We start from the raw sequence: 22,618 nt of genomic DNA, 5'->3' as shown, positions 1-22,618 counted from the left end.
CCTACCATGAGGCTTTCTCTTGCATTGACTACTGATTGGTACATGTGAGCCGCTCCAAACATATCACAGACTTGGATATTCTCCTGAGGACCTTATCAGACCAATCCCCTATCTTACTAATATTTTTCGTGCCAAAGAAAAGATGGAGGTCCTTTGTTCAGCGGGTACTTATATATTCATTACTGGACCTGGAGAATAGGTGTGAGATTGGGGAAGCAATCTAAGAATTCTTTAGTAATAAAATGGACATGATCGTCAGAATGAGCACAAGCTTGAAGCCCTTTAAGGCATTATTGAAGAGGTTTGTGGATAAAACTGCTGAAAATTGTAAATGGCTGGAAAATAACTGAACTTGCTAGAGGGTGAGTTAGCTCAAGTGGTTGGGTGGAGGCTAGCTTTGAGTTTGTACTTTATCTTTTTTGCTTTTCTCGACACAAAACTGGAACTTTGTATTGGGTGGGATCAGCTTGATGTTATCGATGTGCTGTTGGCTTTACACTGAGGAAAAGGTTGTTGATATTGCAATTTTCTGTGAAGTTAAGAATAGTTGGGTCTTGTAGGGCTTTGATGCCGTGCTTGACAGTCTTGAACAGCATTCAGCTTATGTTGGTGGCTTCACTGATGGTATTGGTTTATCACTTTGCTTTGGCTTATGTGGTGAGCTGTCTGTGTGCAGAGAAACGTTAGCATCAAGAAGTCATCTGCAGTCCTGTTTCTTTCAATTTTTACTTGTCTTTGGAATGATTGCTTATTGTCAGCAAGGTATTTAGTGTACTACTTTGGTGTAGGGCTTGCCTTGCACTTGCGTGTTAGGGAGTGGATGTTTACCTAGCTTTCCAAATAATTGTTGGAGTTGTTTAGAAGGGTGCTGGTTTGTGGAGTTGAAATTGTGACTAAGTACATTGGACTTATTAGTGTCATTTTTGTTTGCTTCATTTCATCTGTGTTTATTAAATTCATAATCAGTATGACAGACTCAACTGTTAAAATAAAACCAACTCAAACTTTACCAAATAAATGAAAGTTGGCTGCTTCTATGCTACCTCTTTAACTGAAAGCTGCGGAAAGATGGGGAGTCAAAGGAATTGATACTCAGCTTAAATCAAAAGCTTGTGACTCAAACAAATTATTCCTCAGCAAGACATGTGCTATCTATAAGAACACTGACACAATTTGATCTGACCTTGGACATTCCAGAAGATCACTCTTGCTTGTAAATGAAGGTCTCTGACAATTATATTAAAATAAGGGACTAGAAACTGGCAACTGATTTAATTTCACCATTGGCTGTCCAAAACTACTCTCTGATCTCAGAAACAGATAGTACATTTTATGATATTTTGAATAACCAGAGAATGTGAAATGATAAAGGTGAAGGTCACACCATGACAATCTGCTATCTAAATTAGTCAATATAAATCTCCCACCTCGATTCCCCCATCGGAAAACTAACCAAACTAAACCCAAGCAAGTCATCTTCAAGAACTTAAGACATTATCATCCAATTGTCATCAAGAAGGTTATTAGGGAAATCCCTTCTGTAATGGTGTACGGCAACACAATGTTGATCCAGACTTTTCTATAAGACTAAGAAACTGTGGCAGCTCAAAAGGAATTCTCGGTCTTAAGGACCACACACAAGGAAGATGGATATAAATATGGCCTATTTGATCCATTGGCCACGAGAATATAGAATAACAAAATAATATCTTAAAATCATACACCTTCCCAATGATTTAATTGCATATTTAGGCCAGTATGATCACTTTGTAATTGACTCTCAAAATCCTGATTTCCAATTATAAATATATGAAAACCGTTAATTGATCATATTGAAGTAGCAGTTTGTATGGTGTACTCCTCCTTGGCTTGTGTCTTTGTACTTCACCGTTCCATTTTACATAGTTCCTACTCAGAACCTTATATGGACTGTTTGTCTGTGTTGTCAATTTCATGTGTAAATCTTTTGTGTTCTTGGTCATTGTTCAACCCACAAACTGTGTCATCTCTATGTCTAATAATCCTATCTTTTTGAGAGACATAACTATGTCTTGGAAATGTATCTCCAATCGTAGGTGGTGCTCTCAATTTAATTGATTAGTCCTATTGATCACTGGAGATTTACATATGCAACATAGAAGGTAATGTGTTCTTGTGCTCACTCCACATGCTCTAGAATTGGATGGATGCTCTTCTCTTCTCTACATGTCACATTATTAATAAAGCTGAGATTGAACGAATTTACATTGCTCACTATACCCTAATTTCCTCTTTGCTCACATTAGATGACTCCCTCTCCATGTCAAGATGAAGTATGAACTCTGACACTGCACTGAATGAAAACAATGGAGACACACATTTAAATGCCATTACTGACTGCTTCTCTGTGAATAACGTTAACATCAAAAACTAAAATACAGCATTTAAAAAATATATATTTACATGATGCACCACTATTTGCATAATGGCACACAAGAATACATATATTATTTCAATCAAATGAAGACAAACAAATTGCTAAAGCTGAAATATTAGTTATTATATATATACATATATATATATATATATATTACCTACTGGCGGTCGCCAGTAGGTATATATAGTTAGGATTTTTTTCCTATGGGATTTTTGAAAATTCTATGTCAAATAACTTTGGCGTTTGAGGACGGAATTGGCTGAAATTTTCAGGAAAATGGCACATTTTGTTTCTGAGCAGCCCCTGAAAATTGGGGGGGGGTTCGTCCAGGGGGGGTCGAGAAAAAAGGGGGTCCCAAAACGAGGATTCTTAGAAAAGTCCCTGCACATGACGTGCATTACAGGATTAACATACTCTGTATAAAAGTCATGGTCATCTTGATCTAGGGCAAAATAACTACTTTGCATAATTGCAGGTATTGATTAAGGCTCATTTACATAATCGTGCTCACAACATTTTGATTATGTAAGGAACCCAGAGGCTATCTTTATAGTATAAAGGAACCATATCAACACTAGATAGACAGAGTAGAAGCTTCCACGCTGACACTAGAAAGTGAAGTCCCTGCACAAAGTGGTCTGACATCCCTTACGGGGTTCCAACTCGAGAGCAAGACTGGGTCCTTCCTCAGGTAGGATTTGCATTGTAGAGGTATGCTTTATTACCGTTTTATATATATATATATATATATATATATATATATATATATATATATATATATATATATATATATATATTACCTACTGGCGGTCGCCAGTAGGTATATATAGTTAGGATTTTTTCTCTATGGGATTTTTGAAAATTCTATGTCTAATAACTTTGGCGTTTGTGGACGGAATTGGCTGACATTTTCAGGAAAATGGAACATTTTGTTTCTGAGCAGCCCCTGAAAATTTGGGGGGGTTTCGTCAAGGGGGGCCGAGAAAAAAGGGGGGTCCCAAAACGTGTTTTTAACATTGAGTTTTCCATAGGGCGGTTGGCCTCACTTTTAGCCCGAACGGCTGAATGGATTTGCACGAAACTTGGCAAAATTGTAGGGACTGGTAGCCCGATGTGCCTTTTGTAGGTCTCAATATATGTGCTACAGTGGATTTTGAGAAATTAACGTTTAAAAAAAGATATATATCTGTAACAGCGGACCGGGCAGCGCTCCAGTACGCGTACTTTTCGCGCAACGGAGCTTTGTGAAGCGAAGCTGATTGGTTCTCCGGCGTCTGTAAACATTCCAAACAGTCCGTAGCGGCCGCCATCTTGTCTCTCGGTAGGATCGAGAGACAAGAGGAGGCCAAAGCGAAGGGGCAAATGACCATAAGGGGGCATAGTAGATCCTCGCTGACCCCCTAGGTTTGATGTGGAGGTTTTAAAAGGGCCCCGCGGGGCAAAAAAAAAAAATAATAATAATAATCGAACGGCTGAATGGATTTGCACGAAACTTGGTAAAATATTAGGGACTGGTAGCCCGATGTGCCTTTGCTAGGTCTCAATATATGTGCTCCAGTGGATTTTGAGAAATTAACGTTCAAAAAAATATATATATCTGTAACAGCGCTCCGCTTCGCGTAACGGAGGTTTGCGAAGCTGATTGGTCATTCTGTCACTGGGCTATAGTTGGGCTACATCTGGCTGATATTTGGGCTACATTTGTTTTTTTTGTCTCTGGCGGCCATCTTTGGGCTACATTGGGCTACATTGGGCTTCATTGGGCTTCATTGGGCTACATTGGGCTCCAACATATATATAGGCCAATGTAGCCCAATATATATTTTTCAAAGTTAATTTTCGTAAAAACCACTGGAGCATATATCTTGAGACATAGCAAAGGCACATCGGGCTACCAGTCCCTACAATTTTGCCAAGTTTCGTGGAAATCCATTCAGCCGTTCGAGCTAAAAGTGAGTCCAACCGCCCTATGGAAATGAAGGAAATGAATGGGTAATTTGTAATTAGCAAATAGCTCATCGCAAACTAGGAATGGTAAAGAATCGCTATTTATTCCTTAAAGTTCGCTATTTAGGAAATGCAAAAAACTTTGATGATACATATGGCGGTTCATCTCTAACAAGATAAGAAGCATAGGGATAGATTTATGATGACTGGCGCATCACCAGGGATGTGTTAGTCATTCTGTGCCGCTGTTCCGTCACCTATGGTGTGCTGCATTTACAATGCGGCGCATCATGGGGCAAAAACAGCACAGATGCGTGATGTATCTGTGCCGTAAAGGTGGCGCATTGCTGGAGTTGTATCGCAAGTGTGATGAAGCTCCAGCAAGGGTCGGGGGTGCCCCTGTCGCAGGGTTTCTGTTCTCACACAGAACTGTGGACAGAGGATTGGAACCTCGGCGAATTAGGGTGCCCCAAAACTCACCTTAGTAATCAAAAACCCCTTAGCAAGCTAGGTACAGTGTCACATTGGATATAACAAACTCTCAATGTTTAGACAATCCAGAATATGAACTTATAGTACCTCAGGATACGTGGAACTCATGAACAGTCGGTCGTTATATATTTCTTAGAAACCAGAACATGGAGTTAAGAAGAACACATGTGTATTTGAAATGTTTATTTACTAATGCCGTCTTCTCAGGCGTAGTATCTTAGATAATACAAGTACACATATTATCAGTAGCAAAATTACCAGCATAGTTACTAGTACATAAAAAGCGAATGGTGACAGTATGTTAACATGCTGTAAATGAATAAGAGTTAGCAACACTTATAAGCAGCCACGGGCCGTGGAGGGAGTTACAGTGGGGCAGGGAGGCGGGGAGGGGGAGGGGCAGGGTGGAGAGGGCTCCACCCTGCCCCTCCCCCTCCCCGCCTCCCTGCCCCACCGTAACTCCCTCCACGGCCCGCGGCTGCTTATATCTCAACCTCCCTAATACACATATTATATTATTTGCTAAGAAGGTCTGTTTGTGTTGGTTTAGGGCGTGCCCATACTTTAGTGTCTTAGATTTGAAGGAATCACATCAGCATACACCAGCTCTCTCTTCATGTGAACCGCATCAACTGTTGTGTATGTGTGTTCGGCAAAGCAATATAAAACCCGCCTCATGCCCAGAATTGGAAGAAGCTGCACTTATGTTATGAGTATGAAGTCGTGGAGATCAGACCTCATAACAATTCTGTATCGTGTTGTTCTTGAAACTTCAGCACTCGCTGTACAGATATAGTTTAACAAGCAAAGCAGATAGTAGAGCAATAACATATTATTCTCATGTAAACCACGATGAACTACTAGGTTGAAAGCTAAAGCAACAACTAAGTGTCGTGTGCAGAAGTTGCAAAAAAGGAAAAATGGCGTTTAAACCGGTAATGAGCCCATGCTAACTTAACACGGTGTAAAGATATGCAGGACCTAGATGACACCTCCCCATGATCCGGAAACGAACTGAATAAGATAATAGAAGTGCCATCTCATGAGAGCAGATTGCAACTTTATATGTGGACGGTCCGCAAGGTAAAACATTAAAAACGAGGAAAATTTAATGCTAAAGAAAAATAAAACAGCCAAGTACTTTATCGAGTCTTAAGCCAATAGGCAAGCTAAATAATAAAAACTTGACAAATAAGTCAATGAATTGTCAATGAAATGCTAGTACTCAGCATATCAAACATGAAAAAGGTCTATGACATAACTGTGTATGCAAAATAAGCTGCAACAGCCTCCAATAGGAAGTCACCGTCTTCATCCGAAAAGAGTTCAGCCATCCAATTTAAAAGCGGAAAAGAACATACGTGCTCTCCCAGCACCGGATCCTCTATCACCATCAGAGGACAGCTCGGTGGGTTTTCAAGAAAGCTCTGTTCCAAGAAAGACTGTGTTGCCGCCAGTAAATTCCAGGGACCAATTAGTCCATGCATCAATGCCACAGCCATAATCCTTTCGCCAGGACAAACCAACTCGTGAGTAATGATAGGAGTCATCAGCTGATTAAAGTCGACGTCAGGAGAAACCGGTCCGCAGAGACACAAATCAATGGCCCAATCGAAATCACAGGTCAGGCAGTGAAATACAGGCTGGACACAGGTGAAGTAGGAGAATCGAAAAGATAATCCATATGCCGTGCTTAATATCGCCAACGGCATTGTGCCATAATATTCTAGCATGCGATTGCGGAACAGTGTCAGCAGCTGCAGGGCGGGAGCTTGCACAGGAGGGACATCCATATTTAAAAATGTAAAAAAGCACAAGAGCGTCCGCTGGTAATGCAAGTAAAAATGGGAATCCACGAAGCACAGTGGAAAAAATAGAATGAAAGAAAGCAGGGATGACTCCAAAGATTTTCTCAAATGAAGTCACGAGACCACTGGTAACAACTTTAAAAAAGTGCGCCAGGGCCTTTGTGGAGGACGCGTTAAAGATAGTCCGAACCATCTTGCTGAAATGGAAAGGCGAATCAGTATTGAAAAGGGTCTGCACCTCTGTACGGGTGTTCGCTATGTGAAGCACGAAAGTTTCACGGGCCGAACTCAAGGCCACCTCTCTCTGAGACAAAAGAGCTCTTATTCTTGCCATGCCGTTGAAATCTGCTCCCAAGGTTGGTATTTGTGGCCAGATTGAAAACTCCCTATGTTCATGTGTGGGAGGAAATAGAACATTTCTGCAGCAAATAACCCGTTCACTTACTGTTACGATAAAAGGAATACTTTTAATTAACCCAGAACAATCTTCATTATTGAGCATCAAATAACTACCATTTTCCAACAACTTGAACGTGGGGATGATAGCAGGAACTGGCGTGCCTTGCAACACGCAAGCCATATTTGGTCGGTGTTTGTTGCATGAACCGTGTAACTGTATGTGCCTACACATTAGTGAATGATCTGGCGTCTCAGTGCATTCCTCTCCATTCAGATAAACTTCTTGATCATCTTTGAAACATCTGTATGTGTATGGAAGCGACCAGACCTCATGAAGAAAAGCACTATCTAAAGGTTCATAACGACCTATTGGTATATATTTCATACAATTTGAAAACTTATATAAAGCAAAAGGCAGCGTTATTAAACCGTGGATAAGGCACGTTGCCAAAAAACCCGCAATCCTCTGCTGATGATGTCACTGAGCATGTCATGAATGATGTAATATGTGACATCATCAGCAGTGGATTACGGGTAATAGTATCTCTAGTTTACTCCCCTATAGCTGTCTTTCTTTTAACATAAGTGTCTGTTTCCTTCCCTTATACTTACTGTTCTTTTTTTTAAAAAAAATTTTTGGTTCACTTCCGGTTCGCGTACCGGCGAGCGAACTGGGAAGCGAACTACGAGAAATAGAGGTTGGCACAGTTCCAAATATTGTACCAATTTTTTAATAACGGGGAGGTAGTTCTGAAAAGAACTTTTTTTTTTATTGTTTTTGTTGTTTTATATTTTTTTTATTATTTTTCTGACATTTTTTTTACTTTTTTTGAATTTTTCTGAACAGTTTTATATTTTTTGGGGTTTTTCTTGGAGGGGGCAATGAAAACGATTCATTGTAAAGGGCTCAACAGGAGCAACAAAACAAAAAAAAAGTATTTATTATTTGGGGCGTTTCGTACAAACTTGCATATGATAGTCAATAGCTCTGTTGATCAGAGTGATGCTTCTTTCTCCGTAGCAAATGAATCCACTGCAATGTACGCAGACTTGTTTTACTTCATGAAATCTCGTTTGTATATTTGGCACCATCTCCCTGCCCTCTGGTCCCGTTACTTCCGGTACAACAGATCTTCTAGCCATAATAGGGAGATTATCTAGGTCGTTACGAAACTGTGCAGCACTGTAGTTGTTAGGATGCCACCTAGTCATATGGCGATGCATTGTGTAGTTTCCGAAACTGTATTTTTTGTCGGTCCCTCTGGACAGTCTATCTTGACATATAAGGCAAGTTACGTATCTTGCATTTACTTTTTTCTGACCTTTGGGAATTTAAAAAAATTGCCAAATGAAGTTTTCTTTCCGGTGAGACGTCCTGGGCTCCTCAGGCAAAAAGTGCCTCTCTTCGTGCTCGTCGTCCTGTTCCTCTTCTTCCTCTTCTTGCTGAATTATAACTTGAGCAGGTGGTCCACTCTTCCTTGGATGTGGTGGAGGTGGTAGGGAAGCACCAGCTGAAGCTACTAAAGAAGCCATTGCTCACTGGTAACAAAGGGTCTTTCTCTCACAATGATGAAAGTCAGAGTGAGGAAAGAAGGAGGGATTTTCATCATTTGGGAAAAACAATAGTTCTCAACCAATGAAAAGTGTTCATTTTAGATTATATGACCTAGTCTTACATCATTAGGAAACCAAAAGTGAAATGAACCAATGAAAAGTGTTATTACCAAGTCACATGACCTGCTGTGTTTACGTTAAGCGCTTTGCAGGGCCTCCCGGTTTGCTTCCAGAAACCTGTGCTTTGCGACTCGGTAAGCGTACCAGTTCGCTAACGTAGCACGTCATAAGACGTATCACGCGACAACGCGAAACGTCATGCGGACGGGAGGCGTCACGATGTTGTTTTGTAACGCGGCAGTTGCGGTAAAGAAACGTTTACCGGCTCGCGGTCTATTTCGCGGCATCAAGGTCAGCTAACGGGAAGCTTCCCGATTCGCGAAGCGGGAACGAAGAAAAAAAAATATTTAAAAAAAAAATTATTAATAAACATATAAAATATATTTTTGGATTTAAAGAAGAATACATTTTACAGCTACAGATATTAGCTGTTAAAAAACCAATGAAATTCACTGAAAAAACCATAGGTTATAGACCATATATAGTTAGGAATTAGCATTTACAAAACCTTGAAAATTCACTGAAAAAACCATAGGTTATAGACCATATCTAGTTAGGAATTAGCATTTAGAAAACCTTATTTTACTCACACAAAACCATTGAAATTCCATATATAGTTAGTTGCACTAACTATATATCGCGCACCCGCAATCCACTGCTGATGATGTCACATATTACATCATTCATGACATGGTCAGTGACATCACTGATGACATCACTGATGACATCTCAAATGACATCACTGATGACATCACTGATGACATCTCAAATGACATCACTGATGACATCATGACACACCAATACCAGTTACTACATACGCACTCACTGATTCCTACGTCTACACACACATTCACTCATTCACCCATACAATCACTCATACATACAGTCCCTCATTATTACAACACTATCATATGCACTCATACACCTATGCAGACAGTCACACACTGCCACTCATCCATGGAGTTACTCACACACCAAGTCAGTCCTGTAAAGAATCAATCACACTTCCATTTCTTCATCTATACAGTTAAACACAGAACACCATACTTCAGTGACATCACTGATGACATCACTAATGACATCTGAAATGACATCACTGATGACATCTTAAATGACATCACTGATGACATCATGACACACCAATACCAGTTACTACATACGCACTCACTGATTCGTACGTCTACACACACATTCACTCATTCACCCATACAATTACTCATACATACAGTCAGTTATTATTAGAACACTATCATATGCACTCATACACCTAGTCAGTCCTGTGAAGAATCAATCACACTTCGATTTCCTCATCTATAGTTAAACACAGAACACCATACTTTTCACACATATACTAACACATACTTACTCTCTTATACAATCACTGATACAAGTACACATTGATATGCACAGCGTCACACACCTCCCAGCCAGCCACACACACACTCAGTCTTCCATCCATCCAGTCATTCTTCAATATGTAAAACGTATTTAAACTTTACAAAAACACACAGACACTAGATGATGTCATCAGTGATGTCATCAGTGATGTCACTGACCATGTCATGAATGATGTAATATGTGACATCATCAGCAGTGGATTGCGGGTGCGCGATATATAGTTAGTGCAACTAACTATATATGGAATTTCAATGGTTTTGTGTGAGTAAAATAAGGTTTTCTAAATGCTAATTCCTAACTATATATGGTCTATAACCTATGGTTTTTTCAGTGAATTTTCAAGGTTTTGTAAATGCTAATTCCTAACTATATATGGTCTATAACCTATGGTTTTTTCAGTGAATATATATATATATATATATATATATATATATATATATATATATATATATATATATTTTGAATTACAAAGCTTCTGTTTTGAAGATAACCTGTTACTTAATAACAGAGTTGACATTTAAGTGTCTAATAAGAAAGCTAAATACTATTTTAATGATCTGGACAGATGTTAGGGGTGCTAACGGTAACCTTTTTTCATGTGCCACAGATATAGCCAAGAATCTATGGGATTTTATTCTACACTATATGATTAATTGTTCAATGTTATTTTTTTGTTAGGAAATGTTGCAGGAAACTATGGGCCTGATTCCGATGCGGTTCATTCCACAACCGACGGCTTGTTACTTGCGGTACGAACTGCATCTACTACTGATATCCAACTGACGCATTACTATGCGTGCAGTGAGGCATTAGTTGGAGTGACCGACTGATGCAATCTGTCAGGCTCATGGAGCCCATCGGTCGGTCGGAAACTCCTCATTATCCCTTAAGGACGGCTTATGATAACGGTTTCAAACAGCTTTTCCATGGTGCCCCTCGCAACATCCTTGCACCATCACAATGCCTGCCACACAGTGCAGGGGTGTTCAAAAACTGAACTGAAAACTGAAACCGCCTGCGGGACAAGTTCCAATTGAAAAATGCAAGTTTGCAATTGCACAATGTGCTGTTGCATCCAAATGATGCGGTCAGTACCGCCGACCTGAGGTTGGTTGGTTCCCAATCCACAACGGTGTCAGTTGGAGGCAACTCCGACCGACATAATAATCAGGGCCTATGTGTTAAGAGGAGATCTATGCCACTATTAAATCTGTTAAATCTGGCAAGGCTCATGCCCATTGCATTATTCCAGCAGAATTTTATAACACTTTTTCAACACAACTATCTCTCATTTTGCTATCCACGTGTCATGAAGTTGAACACAATGGTGCTGTTGATAGCTCCTTTAAAGAAACTATGATCGTTTTCTACGTATAAGATCACACTACTTTTACTTATCAGCCAATTATACATAGACACCAATATTTCAAAGTTTATGTAAAATATTAGATTATAATCTGTTTGACAATACTTGAAACATTTTGACCAAACAGATTTTAGGATTTCTTCTCATAGTACAAGGTATAATTGTCAAGGACGTTCAAATTTTGATATTTTTGAATCTTCACTTGGTTTGTTTGTTGGCTCTAGACACGGAAACAGCTTTTTAGAAGGTTAGTTTATTTAAAGCAATGCATTTTTACATTTTGGGCCCAACTTCTCACATATTTTAAAAACCTTATATATTAAACCAATGATTAAAATGTTATGAGTAGTAATCATTATCGTTCTTTTTAACCTACTTAGAGATACTAGGCATTTTACTATATTAGCTATCAGCCTTTTATTATTATCTATCATGATCTGACAAAAAATCTATCATGATAAAGGATGCAATTCTCGCAATTTGGTGCTGTTTACTGAAAGTTATTTGAATGCTCTTCTAATTTCAAATTAATAATTATTATGCTTATCGTTCATGCTACCCTTTAAATATTAACAAAACTGCATTTTGTTTCTTAAAATATTTTTGTGCTCACAATATGTTGCTTAATACTGCCATTATTTTGTGGCAATCTAATCTTAAATATCTGAATTAAAAGAAAAAAATACTAGATTTAAATTATGAAAATATATTCTTAAAAAGCAACAAATGATGAAATTACTTCCTCCATTTCAATTGGTGAAGTAGGATAGGAGCTATTAATGTTAGGATTCCATTGTTCTGCCTCAGGGGAAGTTGAACGTTGACCAACTGCAGTCTGGAAATCGCCATTAGGACTCATCCAAAGTTCCTGTATGACTCCTGCCTAACAATGGAAACCTATAATTGCTTCCATTGAAAACTAATCCCAGAATGCACTGCCAGGTTTTTCCATAGACCGAGTGCCCCTGTGCAATGTTTTCAATGGGACTAGTCCTAATGTTGGTCAGCAGTGGATTCTATCGCCCAGGATGTGTGAGGGATGGAAATTACATATGTCTGTGGCTAGGTCACTAAGTCATGTGATTCTGCCCTGGGTTTTCTGCTGCTTGGAAACGCTTATAAACTGCTGTTGCCTGAAGCTCTTTGTTCATGTACTGATGTTTGAACCTGTGTGTATCTGAACTCTTGTTGCCTGTTTTCTTTACCAATTCGTATATTGCTTCTCCTGGAACCAGTGCCCTGTTCCTGTGTAGCTTGATGTACAATTCTCCTACTCCTATATTGCTTTTTTGCTTTATTCCTTTTTTGCCACGATCCAGTGTAGCCCATGGGCTGCTCCATTTCCAATTGTTCCTAGTTTGCTTCTTCTGTTCCTGCTATAATTTCACTTTGCTTATTCCTTTAGTTTCTATCATAGCTCTTGTATTATCTCTTCTGTCTGCTGGATATTGACCCTTGTTTATGTGCTCTTACATTTTCTAGCTCCCTTCCAGTTCCAGTCTCTTGTTTGCTACAGTTCCTTGTATCCTTGTACTTGTCCTTCCTCATTCAATATTCAGCTTTTCCTTAAATGCCTTGCTTCTGAATATATGCTATAATTCTTAGATTGCTCTGCAGTGCTTGCACTGTGTACGTTTATTGGGTTCTTTGTTTCTGGTGCTTCATAGTCCTCAACTGTGTGTACCCACATTCCTTTTGTAAAGGGTTAGGGCTTGGATTATAGGAGGCAATTTCTGTTCCACCCTTTGTCTAGTGTTACATGTAGACTTAAGTGCCTTAATTGTGACAGTGTGATACTGCTATTTTCATGCAAATCTCCACTGTGCCTCCAGCTTAACCCACAGGGGATTGTGTTGCATGGAAGTGCAATTCTTGTTTATGCACACTAGGTTCCAGATACAGAATCAGGCCTGCTGCCTTCTCTCTATTCTATTCACAGGGTGACTATCTATAAGAGTAATCTGCACAGAGACGTTGACTTTGCATATTGCTATGGGAAGTTCTGAGTCTTACCTGTGTACAACCCTTGTTGAAACCCAGCGTGTTTATCCATTATTGGTTCCTATCGCAGTTTATAAACATTAGGGTTGCCCTGCTTTATCTGTCCTATCTCCAAACCTGTTTGCCTCTGTTTGTGCCTACTCAGGTGTATGCCTTTGCCTTTTTCTCCTCTGTATCGGTACACAAACTCCCAGCTTAACAGGCTATTACATGATCTTGAGGGGTGCTCTCTTGGTGACTCATAACAAATAAAACAGTTATTATTGCGTAAATATTATATCTCCTATGCATGCTTCCATTGAGGATTATGGTTATGTTTCTATCAAATTGAAGAAAATACATGTTACATTTATGTGGAGCAACCTTCATCAAATGTAAAGCAATTAAAAATGATGGAGCAATAGGTATACCAGATTACTGTAAACACCATACTGCCTGCCTAGTTTCATAAAGCTCATTATGGATATTGACCTATCTTCCTATCCTTAATGGGCTTTAGTACAACATAATCTGGTTAGATCATTCTACCTACCAACAATCTTAACTATTATTAATAATAAACTCGGGAAAGGGAATCCTATTATTACAGCTACAAAACGTGCGTCATTGGAACTTGAAGGCACATTTCACATTGGAATCAGTATAACCCATCCTTTAAAATGGCAAAATGGATCATGGTATGGGAAGCTTAGATAAATGTAGATACCTTTCACATACATATAGCATGTCAAAGCAAAATATTTGTGTCCTTCTTAGAATTACAAAACACATTTCATCCTCACACATAAGAATATTACAAATATGAATTACTATGCAACTCTATTCTCAATGCACCATTCAATACTCCGTATTCAAGTTATATCTAAATGCAGACACTTTGTGTGGCCATATAGCTTCTCAGTTATATAAGAAACATATTATCACCAAATTCAATAACCCAAACAATATTAGAGACTTCTGATTCCCTGAATGTATTGTCCCACTCTCTTAAGCAATGGAAATTGTCTGATTATGTAATATTTCAGGCTGGCTGCAGTATCTCTCGACCAAACTAATTGTATTAATGATACATAATTGTATATGGATATCTTACAAATCATTTAAAGCAAAACTGCTCAATAGTTCTAAATATTTCAATTATAAACTCGAAAACACTGAATTTATTATGTGATTGCACAATAATTTTTTCATTTCTGAACTGAAGTTTGTAATGTAACTGGTAAACCTTTTGGCCTCTCTGTCCTTATCTAATTTAATCTAATTATGGGTATATTTAATACCCTTTCATGCTCATTGTGTTCTGCTCGTATTCAATGATTTGCCATTCTTATTTCCTCAGCTTCTAAATCAATTACATCTAATTAGAAGGATGCCCAGTTACTTCCTACTTATACATACTGTGACTGGACAGCATTCAAAAGATGTGGTGACAATTTGTGTGTTTTGTTTATAAATGTGTACACCTTCTGCCACCCACTGCATGTTTTGGAAGCCCCTTGACAGATAACTTGCTAACCTTTTCTCAGGAATTGTGTGATAAATGTTAATATTATGCTCTATTGTTGACCTTCAGTGCTTCAAATTTGTATGCTGATTAACTTATCATTGTTTATTCCAAAACTTCTTAGTATTGGTCTGTTTTTTGTATATATAAAAATGTAATCAAATATTCAGATCATAAATAAGAACAGATCTTTTTTATTGTTAGCAATTGGGTTTCTGGTTGGCAGAGGTATGCACCTTGTCTAAGCAGGAATCACAAACTTAGTCAGGGTAAGCTAGATACACACTAAAAGTTAACCTGTGCTCACCCTCTGGTAGCTTTGCACAGAGCATTTAGGCTTATCTAAACTATTTGTGCAACACACACATGGTAACATAATAAAAACTCCACAAAAGATGTCACATCAGGCCAGACCAATAGACAATAATATTTTGAATAAAACAAGACCAAAATGACAAACATCCAATACGTAGAACCAGAGTTATGGATTTTTTAGGATTAAATGATAATATAGTGTTTAGAGTCATAAAGCTCTAACTGGGACATCTGGTTGCGCTTGACTGGGCTAAATCCAAACGTTCAGGCCGACTGCGATGGAGCACCGGTCGAACATAGGGGCCAGTATTGGCACCCTGAAACAGTACTTTTCGATGGGGCTGCGTCAACGTCGAGCATGCGCACTCATGTAAAGCTTTGTCATCGAACAGCACTGAAGATGGTGATGCATTGTTGTCGAGCCGCATACTCGGGATACTTCATCGTTGACCAGTTCTAAAGATGGTGATGCGTTGTTGTCGGGTGAAATGCGCCGGTACCAATCGGTGCAACGGCGGTGATGCGTCAATGTTGATAGTTGCACCACAGAAAACCTCACTTCTAAGGGCCCAGGATTGGATTGGCATCGCTTGACGGGGCATAAATCACAGATGGCAGAGTCCAGGCTCTGTTACCGGGTTGTAGGAAGTCTGTGATGTCCCAGGGACTTCAGAACAGGTGACAAGCCAGTATGCCCTTGGAGTCACTCAGGGTTCAAGCGAGATGGGCCCAGTCCATTTCCTCAGCAGGGTAGATGTTAGCAGGCAGCAGGGCAGCAGAGCAGAACAGAAAAGCAGTTTGTCCAGAACAGCAGTCCAGCAGAGTGGCAGTCCTTGTAGCAGCACACCAGTCCTTCCTCATGGCAGAGTTTTTCACAGGTCCAGTAGTGTCTAGTTTGGTGGGGTCAGAGACCAAGTACTTATACATAGTTGTGCCTTTGAAGTGGGGGTACCTTCAAAGAAGGGTCTTTGATGTGTACATAGGTCCTCCCAGCCCTGCCTTCAGACTATCAGTAGGGGACAATCCGCCCTGTGTGTGGGGACAGGGCACTGCCTATTCAGGTGTGTCACACCCTGCCTCCTTTCCTGCCTGGGAAGACCCATCAGAATGCTGATGAATACTCAGACACACCTCGCCTGCTTGTGTTTGTAGCTGTGTAGAGGTAATGCACAGAGTGTAGCTATCACCCTCCCCAGACATGTATTGGAGTCAGCGTGCAGGCACAAATAGCTGTAAGATCAGAGAAATGTCCACTTTCTAAAAGTAAAAAGAAGAACAAATCAGGCTTGACCCTGTTCCTCAGGGGAACAGTGTAGCCCATCTGCCAAGCCAGGCCCAAGCCTCCTAGGACCAGTTTTGGGGTATTGCCCCTCATCAGCCAGGATAGCTTGAATCCAGTGGCACAGTGGGAAAGGGACCCACAGCTGTGCATACTCATCCCACTTAGGGCAGAAAGTGCAATGCAAACTAATGATGGATGGAATGCTGAATAAATCATACATTCACCCTAGTTAAGGGATCTGGGTTCAATCCCTCGTTCTTTTGCTCACCAAGCCACCCCAGGTCGGGCCTAGCCGTATGCAAATCAGTCTTGACCCTGTTCCACATGACAACAATCCTGCCCGAACTGTCAGGTCAGTGTCTGCATGGACCAGAAACAAGCATCGTTCAGCATTCCGTCCATCATTTGTTCATTTTGCCTTTGTCACCCTAAGAGGGAAGCGTATGCCCAGACGTACCAATACGTGGGTCCCTAGCTCACTGCACCACTGGATTCAAACTAGCCTGGATGATGTGGGGTGATGCCCCAAAGTGGTCCCAGGATGTTTGTTTCCGGTCCAGCGAGGACCTGGCTTAGTAGTTCGGGTTGGACTGTTCCCATGAAGAACAGAGTCAAGACTGATCAAAAATCCCTCTGCTGCTAGAGCATGGTGATTTGCAGTTAAGAACGCAAGCTACACACAGATCAGTCATATTTGATGGAAATGGGATTAAGGCCATCAGGTTTATGCTACTACCACTACCCCACTACACACTCAAGAAAAAAAGTAACACATTTTCACATTTCATGCCTGATATAAGCTCACTACTCTCTAGCTACCTTATTTGGACTTCATATAAAGTCTGCATAAAATTCCCTTAGCTGGTGGCTTTAAAATGCTGCACACATACATATGCACACCCAACCCCTTTATACAATGATAGTCAAACTTTTACCGGACTGTATTCTGCCGGGTTTATTCCTTTTATGCGGACAAGTGGAGCAGGCAGTGGTGTTGCAGAAGCAACTCATTCATTGTGAACAGTTCTTAATCTTTTGAAAAACAAACAGGGTGGGTCTATGAGAAAGCAGGGAATGTACATCACATTGCCTGGCCCCTGGATAACTGTTACACTGGAGCCATTGGCAATGGACTTACATCATGTTTCATGAGACAAACAAGTAGCCTTTGTTCTCCACTAGGCAGAAAGTTCTATGTTGTCTATGTTCCCTCAAATGTTTATATGCAGAATACCACTAACTGCTAAAAAAGACTTATCCTTCTGAGGTCCCTGGTTTCATATGACCTGCCTGGTGAAGAAAGATAGTTTGGTGACCCAGGACAGAGATGGCCATACCACCAGTAGCTTATTCATAAATTGGCTTCGGGGGAATCAATCTGTCTTCCTCCTGTCTGTCCAATTAATGTCCTATCGTATGTGCTTGCAGAGCTCTGGAACTTGATATTCGAGAAATAGCAATAGCAGTTGCATTGGCTTTGTTAACTGAGGAATATACAATCGTTTATTTCTGATATCCTTTGAGTTCCAGTATTTTGGCTAAGTCACCCAAGTATGCAGGCATTTTAACGCTTTATGTGGCATTTCTCAAAAATCGCCATTCAGCAGTGGACTGCCAGACGGGAAAGGCTGCCTGCAGAAAACTCATGACCCCCCACTTTCTGCACAGCAGGTCCTGGGGTTCAGCCTGTGGGGGGAGGAGGGGGAGCATTGGGGACGAGGCTGCAAAACGTAGAAGAGCCAGTAGATAGGTAGCAACGAAAGCGATTGCCTTGCTTCGGTGCACACCTTCACCACAGAAACCCTAGCGTCACTCTCGTGTCACATGGAATCCGTCGTTGAAATAAATCCTGTTGTTATCGAATACCAACTCAACTACAATCATATATACATCCACTTGAAATTACACCTAATGTCTACATAGATGCAAATGCTTTCTTGGCAGTGACATGTTTTATTTGGCCAAGGTCTCCCATTCCACGATTTCGGCCATGCCCTGCTCATGTGTTTTAGAATCTCTGCTTTTCCTCTCATTAACACTGAATGTTTACTCCTCAACCATGACCTTTGTTGGCAATGAGTTTGGAGATAATGAGTAAGGTGGTGACTTCAATCTTGGCTGCTGGCTGCCGTGTGATTTTAATCAATATCAGCTATGTTGTCCCTCCTCATATTTCATCCAAGTAAACATTTCTAACCTCCTATATTTTAACACTTCCCGCCCTGAGAGCCACTAGTGTCCGGTCCTCTTCCTGTAGACATTTACTTCAAAACACTAGCTAATTCAACCCTTCTTATTGTTTGCTCTGATTGTATCTTCCTTTACCACCGAGTTTTAATTTGCTTCTCTCAACCAAGGAGCATCCTCTGATATTGTTTCAGTAATGCGGCTGCTAACAGGTGTAGACACGCAGGGCTGCTTTTAATAAGAGAGTTTTACTTGTGGATTCTAAAGGCAGTTTATTTCTATAGTTCCCTTATTTTGCATTTGATCATTTCAGAAAATGAGGTGATGTCTGTGGTATCCATTTATTGGCAATGCCCCAGCATCCACCTGGAAAACTGCTGCACCCACCCACAAGCCGAGAAGATAGGATGGACAATGTTGAAAGAAAAATCATAGAAAAATAATATCACGGAGCGTTTTAGCTGGGTGGCAGGTCAGTGGAAGCCTGAAATTTGATCTTCTGTTGGAGGACTGCCAGCCATATTTACAGCTTCCACCTGCCTGGTGACCGTTTCTATGACCCCTGTGAGTCTGGTGGTGCAGGTGATGCACTTGTGTCAGGTCTGATTGATGAGTGGACTCAAAGCGTTTATATATGCTTTGCACTTTAGGAGTTTGTGAAAAAAATACAGTGGCCCTTACACACGCCATACACATGGTTTGTTTTCTCCTTGAGTCCACCATGCCTCGCAGTCGCAGCATGGAAATGAGTCATTGCGACAAGACAGGCCCAGTGGCAGCTGTCAGGTCAAGGATTTCCAAGGTGGAGCTAGCTAAAGCTCTACCATTGAAACACTTTGTCACCCACCTGTAAATGCAGCAGAGAAGCTGCAAGGCTGGTAGATGGACATCAAACGTTTTTAGGGGAATGCTCCACATCAGCAACCCTCTAAATAAGGACCCACGTTAAAACAATTTACATATTTTCAAACAGTTCTCAATATTTCAACACCTGTGGTTCAACCTTGATCCCATTTTAACATTCAAGATTCTCCTAAACATGTTAATGACGTATTATATTGCTTTTTTTAGTTGTAAGTGAAGATGTACATACCCTGCATAGGCCTTGGACACATAGATCATTGGTTTCAGGTCCGCAGGGAGTTCCATCAATAACCCGGTCCTTCAGCTGGTAGTAGGCGGTGGTCCCAGCCACCTGGCAGAAGAGCTTGCAGCGGTCCTTCATGAGAACTGGAGGAGCAAGACAGCGGGTGCGCAGGCGTGAGAGGCTTTCAGCAGCAAACACCCTTCAGAAAGACGGGTCAGCAAACAGTGCACGTCTGGTACTTACTGCCACTGTATTTAGGAATCCAGCGCACGCTTGGTGGAAGTCCGTTGATGTTGAAATGCTTTCCATCAAAACGAGAGCACTGCTCCTCTCGAAAGTCTTTGCTGTTTTTTGGACACGAGCCAGTGTTACAGGATCGGAATTTCATTCTACGCCCCACGCAGTACTTCCCTCCATTTCGTGGCCTATTAAAATGTAAAAATATTATATGCATAAGAATGCTGCATTATCTTCAACATTAGCTACGCATACTAAGCAGTGAAGACGTCAGCCTAGGTTTCCTACTTTTACATTGCTGGTTTGGAGTACCAAGTGAAATGTGATTTTCACTAACTTGGTTTACCTCTAAAATGAGATTGCACTGCTGAGCAGGCTTGTACAACCACACATTCAATTCGTGTGTCCATATGATGCCATTCGAGGAGACGTGCCACTTATTTTGGACCTTATGTACTGTGGCTGAGTGACTGTCTCAGCATCACAAGGTCCATGACCCAACTGACCACAACACTGAATTTGTATTTGGTGTGTCCACGTACGGTGTCATTTCCATCATCAAACTCACAAAATACTAAAGAAGAGTTGTCATAGGTGAATTCTCTACAGGCTCTACTGCAGCTGCTTGCGCTATAGTTTTAATAGAGTGAGACCCTCCCCCGATGCTATGGTTCTGGCTCAGAAGTGTACCTGCCAGCAACTGCGTACATTATAAAAAAAGAGGAAGGAACCCACACTTCATAACATTTCACACCATTCAATTTAGGATGAAAGGATAAACAAAACTTAATATGTTTATCTTGGCGATTAGTTGCGCCGTTGTATTCATCAATTTTATCAAAAAGCAACTTTTGGTGGATATTACTTAAGTCAAGAGAAATACCACTGTCTTACACGTACTGACCACGAATGTCGTGATGCCTAATCTTTGCAACACAAAACTTAGATCAAAATACGTAACTACACAACAACTTAAAACAAAATACATATAAATTGTGAAGACATGTAACCAATAAATAATGTACAAAAAAGTGATACCTTTTCACAAAAAAGGGGAAAATGTCAACGTATTTTTCCGTAACATCATTATGAGCACTTAATCACAAAAAAAACAATATTTGACCAAAGAGCAGCCTTTCAATGAGTCTGCATGAAAACAAAACAACCTCTCGGTAGAAATGTTAGTAGGCTTTAAGTTCCTAAATGTTTTATCTATTTTTCAAGACTTAGGACTTGATCCTGTTCGCCTACGCGTTTCGAGTTTGGGAGATTTCTTCTCAAACTCTCTTCAGGGCCAAATGAATTCTTTTCCCCGTTTCTTAAACGTAATGGTAAAGACACAAACAAATTGTGGACACTCGTTATAAATTGCTCCCCTCAACCTGCTCCATCCTTCTCCTATGTACAACTTTTAAAATGAAACGTACCTCTGGGGACTTGAGGTAAGTTCAGTTCATCCAAACCACTTATGTGGATTTGTCGAGTCTGTGCGCTTTTCTAAAAAAACACGGGATTTTTCATGAGGTGCTGATTGTATAAACTTATTTTGCAAATTAAATGTGGAAAAAAGGCCAATTTTCTCATACCTGAATGTAAGGTAAGAGGAGAACCAGGTTTATGCTGCAATTTTCTGTTTTGAAGTTGTGCCACTCGTTTTTCACATGATTCACTGCAAGTGAAATAAGCATATTACTCGCTTTTCCATAATGGATTATGCTTAGCCCCAAAGTGTTGTGTGCAGGAGCAAATAGTCACTTACTGAATTTCTTTATGGCCGTCCAGAGTTGTAGGTATGGGCCGCTTGCAGAAGTTTCAAAACCGCCTTCGTTTTCAGAAGGACCCGGTGAGTGCCGGTTCCCCTTCTAGACTGCCATCGAGTTCCGTGATTCTGTCTAAAGAAACACGGGCGCTGGTTATTTCAAAATAGAGTCACTCGGTGAATCGGCTTTTAGTCATTATGACGAAAGGCGCGCGCTGGATTGTTTACAAACGGCGCGGCGGCGCTTTCAAAGCCAAATTTATGGGAATGGGTTTGTAAAAACGAGGGCACTGTCTAGTTAGTAGATGGTATGCAGCCTGATTCTCTGCTACCAAGGCACAAACGTTGTTTGATGCAGCGTGGCTGCTGGCTCGCATTCTATCATGTGGTCGAAATATTTGCACGTACCTTTAGAATTGGCAGCGTGTTCCACTTCCTCATTCCATCACACGGAGTGAATGGGATTCAGTTCCACCGGCCTCTCCAAGAGGCCTGCTCCTTTTTGTTTGACCAATCACAAATGGGATGTTTTGCTCTCCCAGACTGTTGCATTGTGGGACCTGAAGTCTAAGTGGCTGTGACCCAAACTTAAAGCCTGGTGAGTTCACTAATTGAATTGAGGCCGGTGTTAATGGTATCAAAGCGAAGTATCAAATAGACCTCTTTACGCAACAGCGCCTTCTCAACATTAGGCGATCTGTGCTGTGGGTCCATTCCAGCTAGAACTGTCCATGTGTAGTCTGTTT

At 40.6% G+C, this 22,618-nt stretch overlaps 1 protein-coding gene across 1 annotated transcript in view; it reads right to left on the bottom strand.

Moving 5' to 3' along the window:
• The window catches only part of ADAMTS20 (ADAM metallopeptidase with thrombospondin type 1 motif 20), a 1,463,844-nt gene that overhangs the window by 872,352 nt on the left and 568,874 nt on the right, over positions 1–22,618 (bottom strand). The window contains exons 13-14 of the mRNA XM_078648053.1: positions 20,120–20,301; positions 19,883–20,019 (exon numbers count right to left, since the gene is read on the bottom strand). Of these exons, the coding sequence (XP_078504179.1) occupies positions 19,883–20,019; positions 20,120–20,301 (319 nt within the window). The remainder of the gene's footprint in view (positions 1–19,882; positions 20,020–20,119; positions 20,302–22,618) is intronic.

Source organism: Lissotriton helveticus, chromosome 1_1, assembly GCF_964261635.1.
Source record: "Lissotriton helveticus chromosome 1_1, aLisHel1.1, whole genome shotgun sequence".
In the NCBI taxonomy this organism is placed as follows: domain Eukaryota; kingdom Metazoa; phylum Chordata; class Amphibia; order Caudata; family Salamandridae; genus Lissotriton; species Lissotriton helveticus.
Note: the sequence above shows the minus strand (reverse complement) of the source record. Positions and strands in the feature narration are given on the sequence as shown.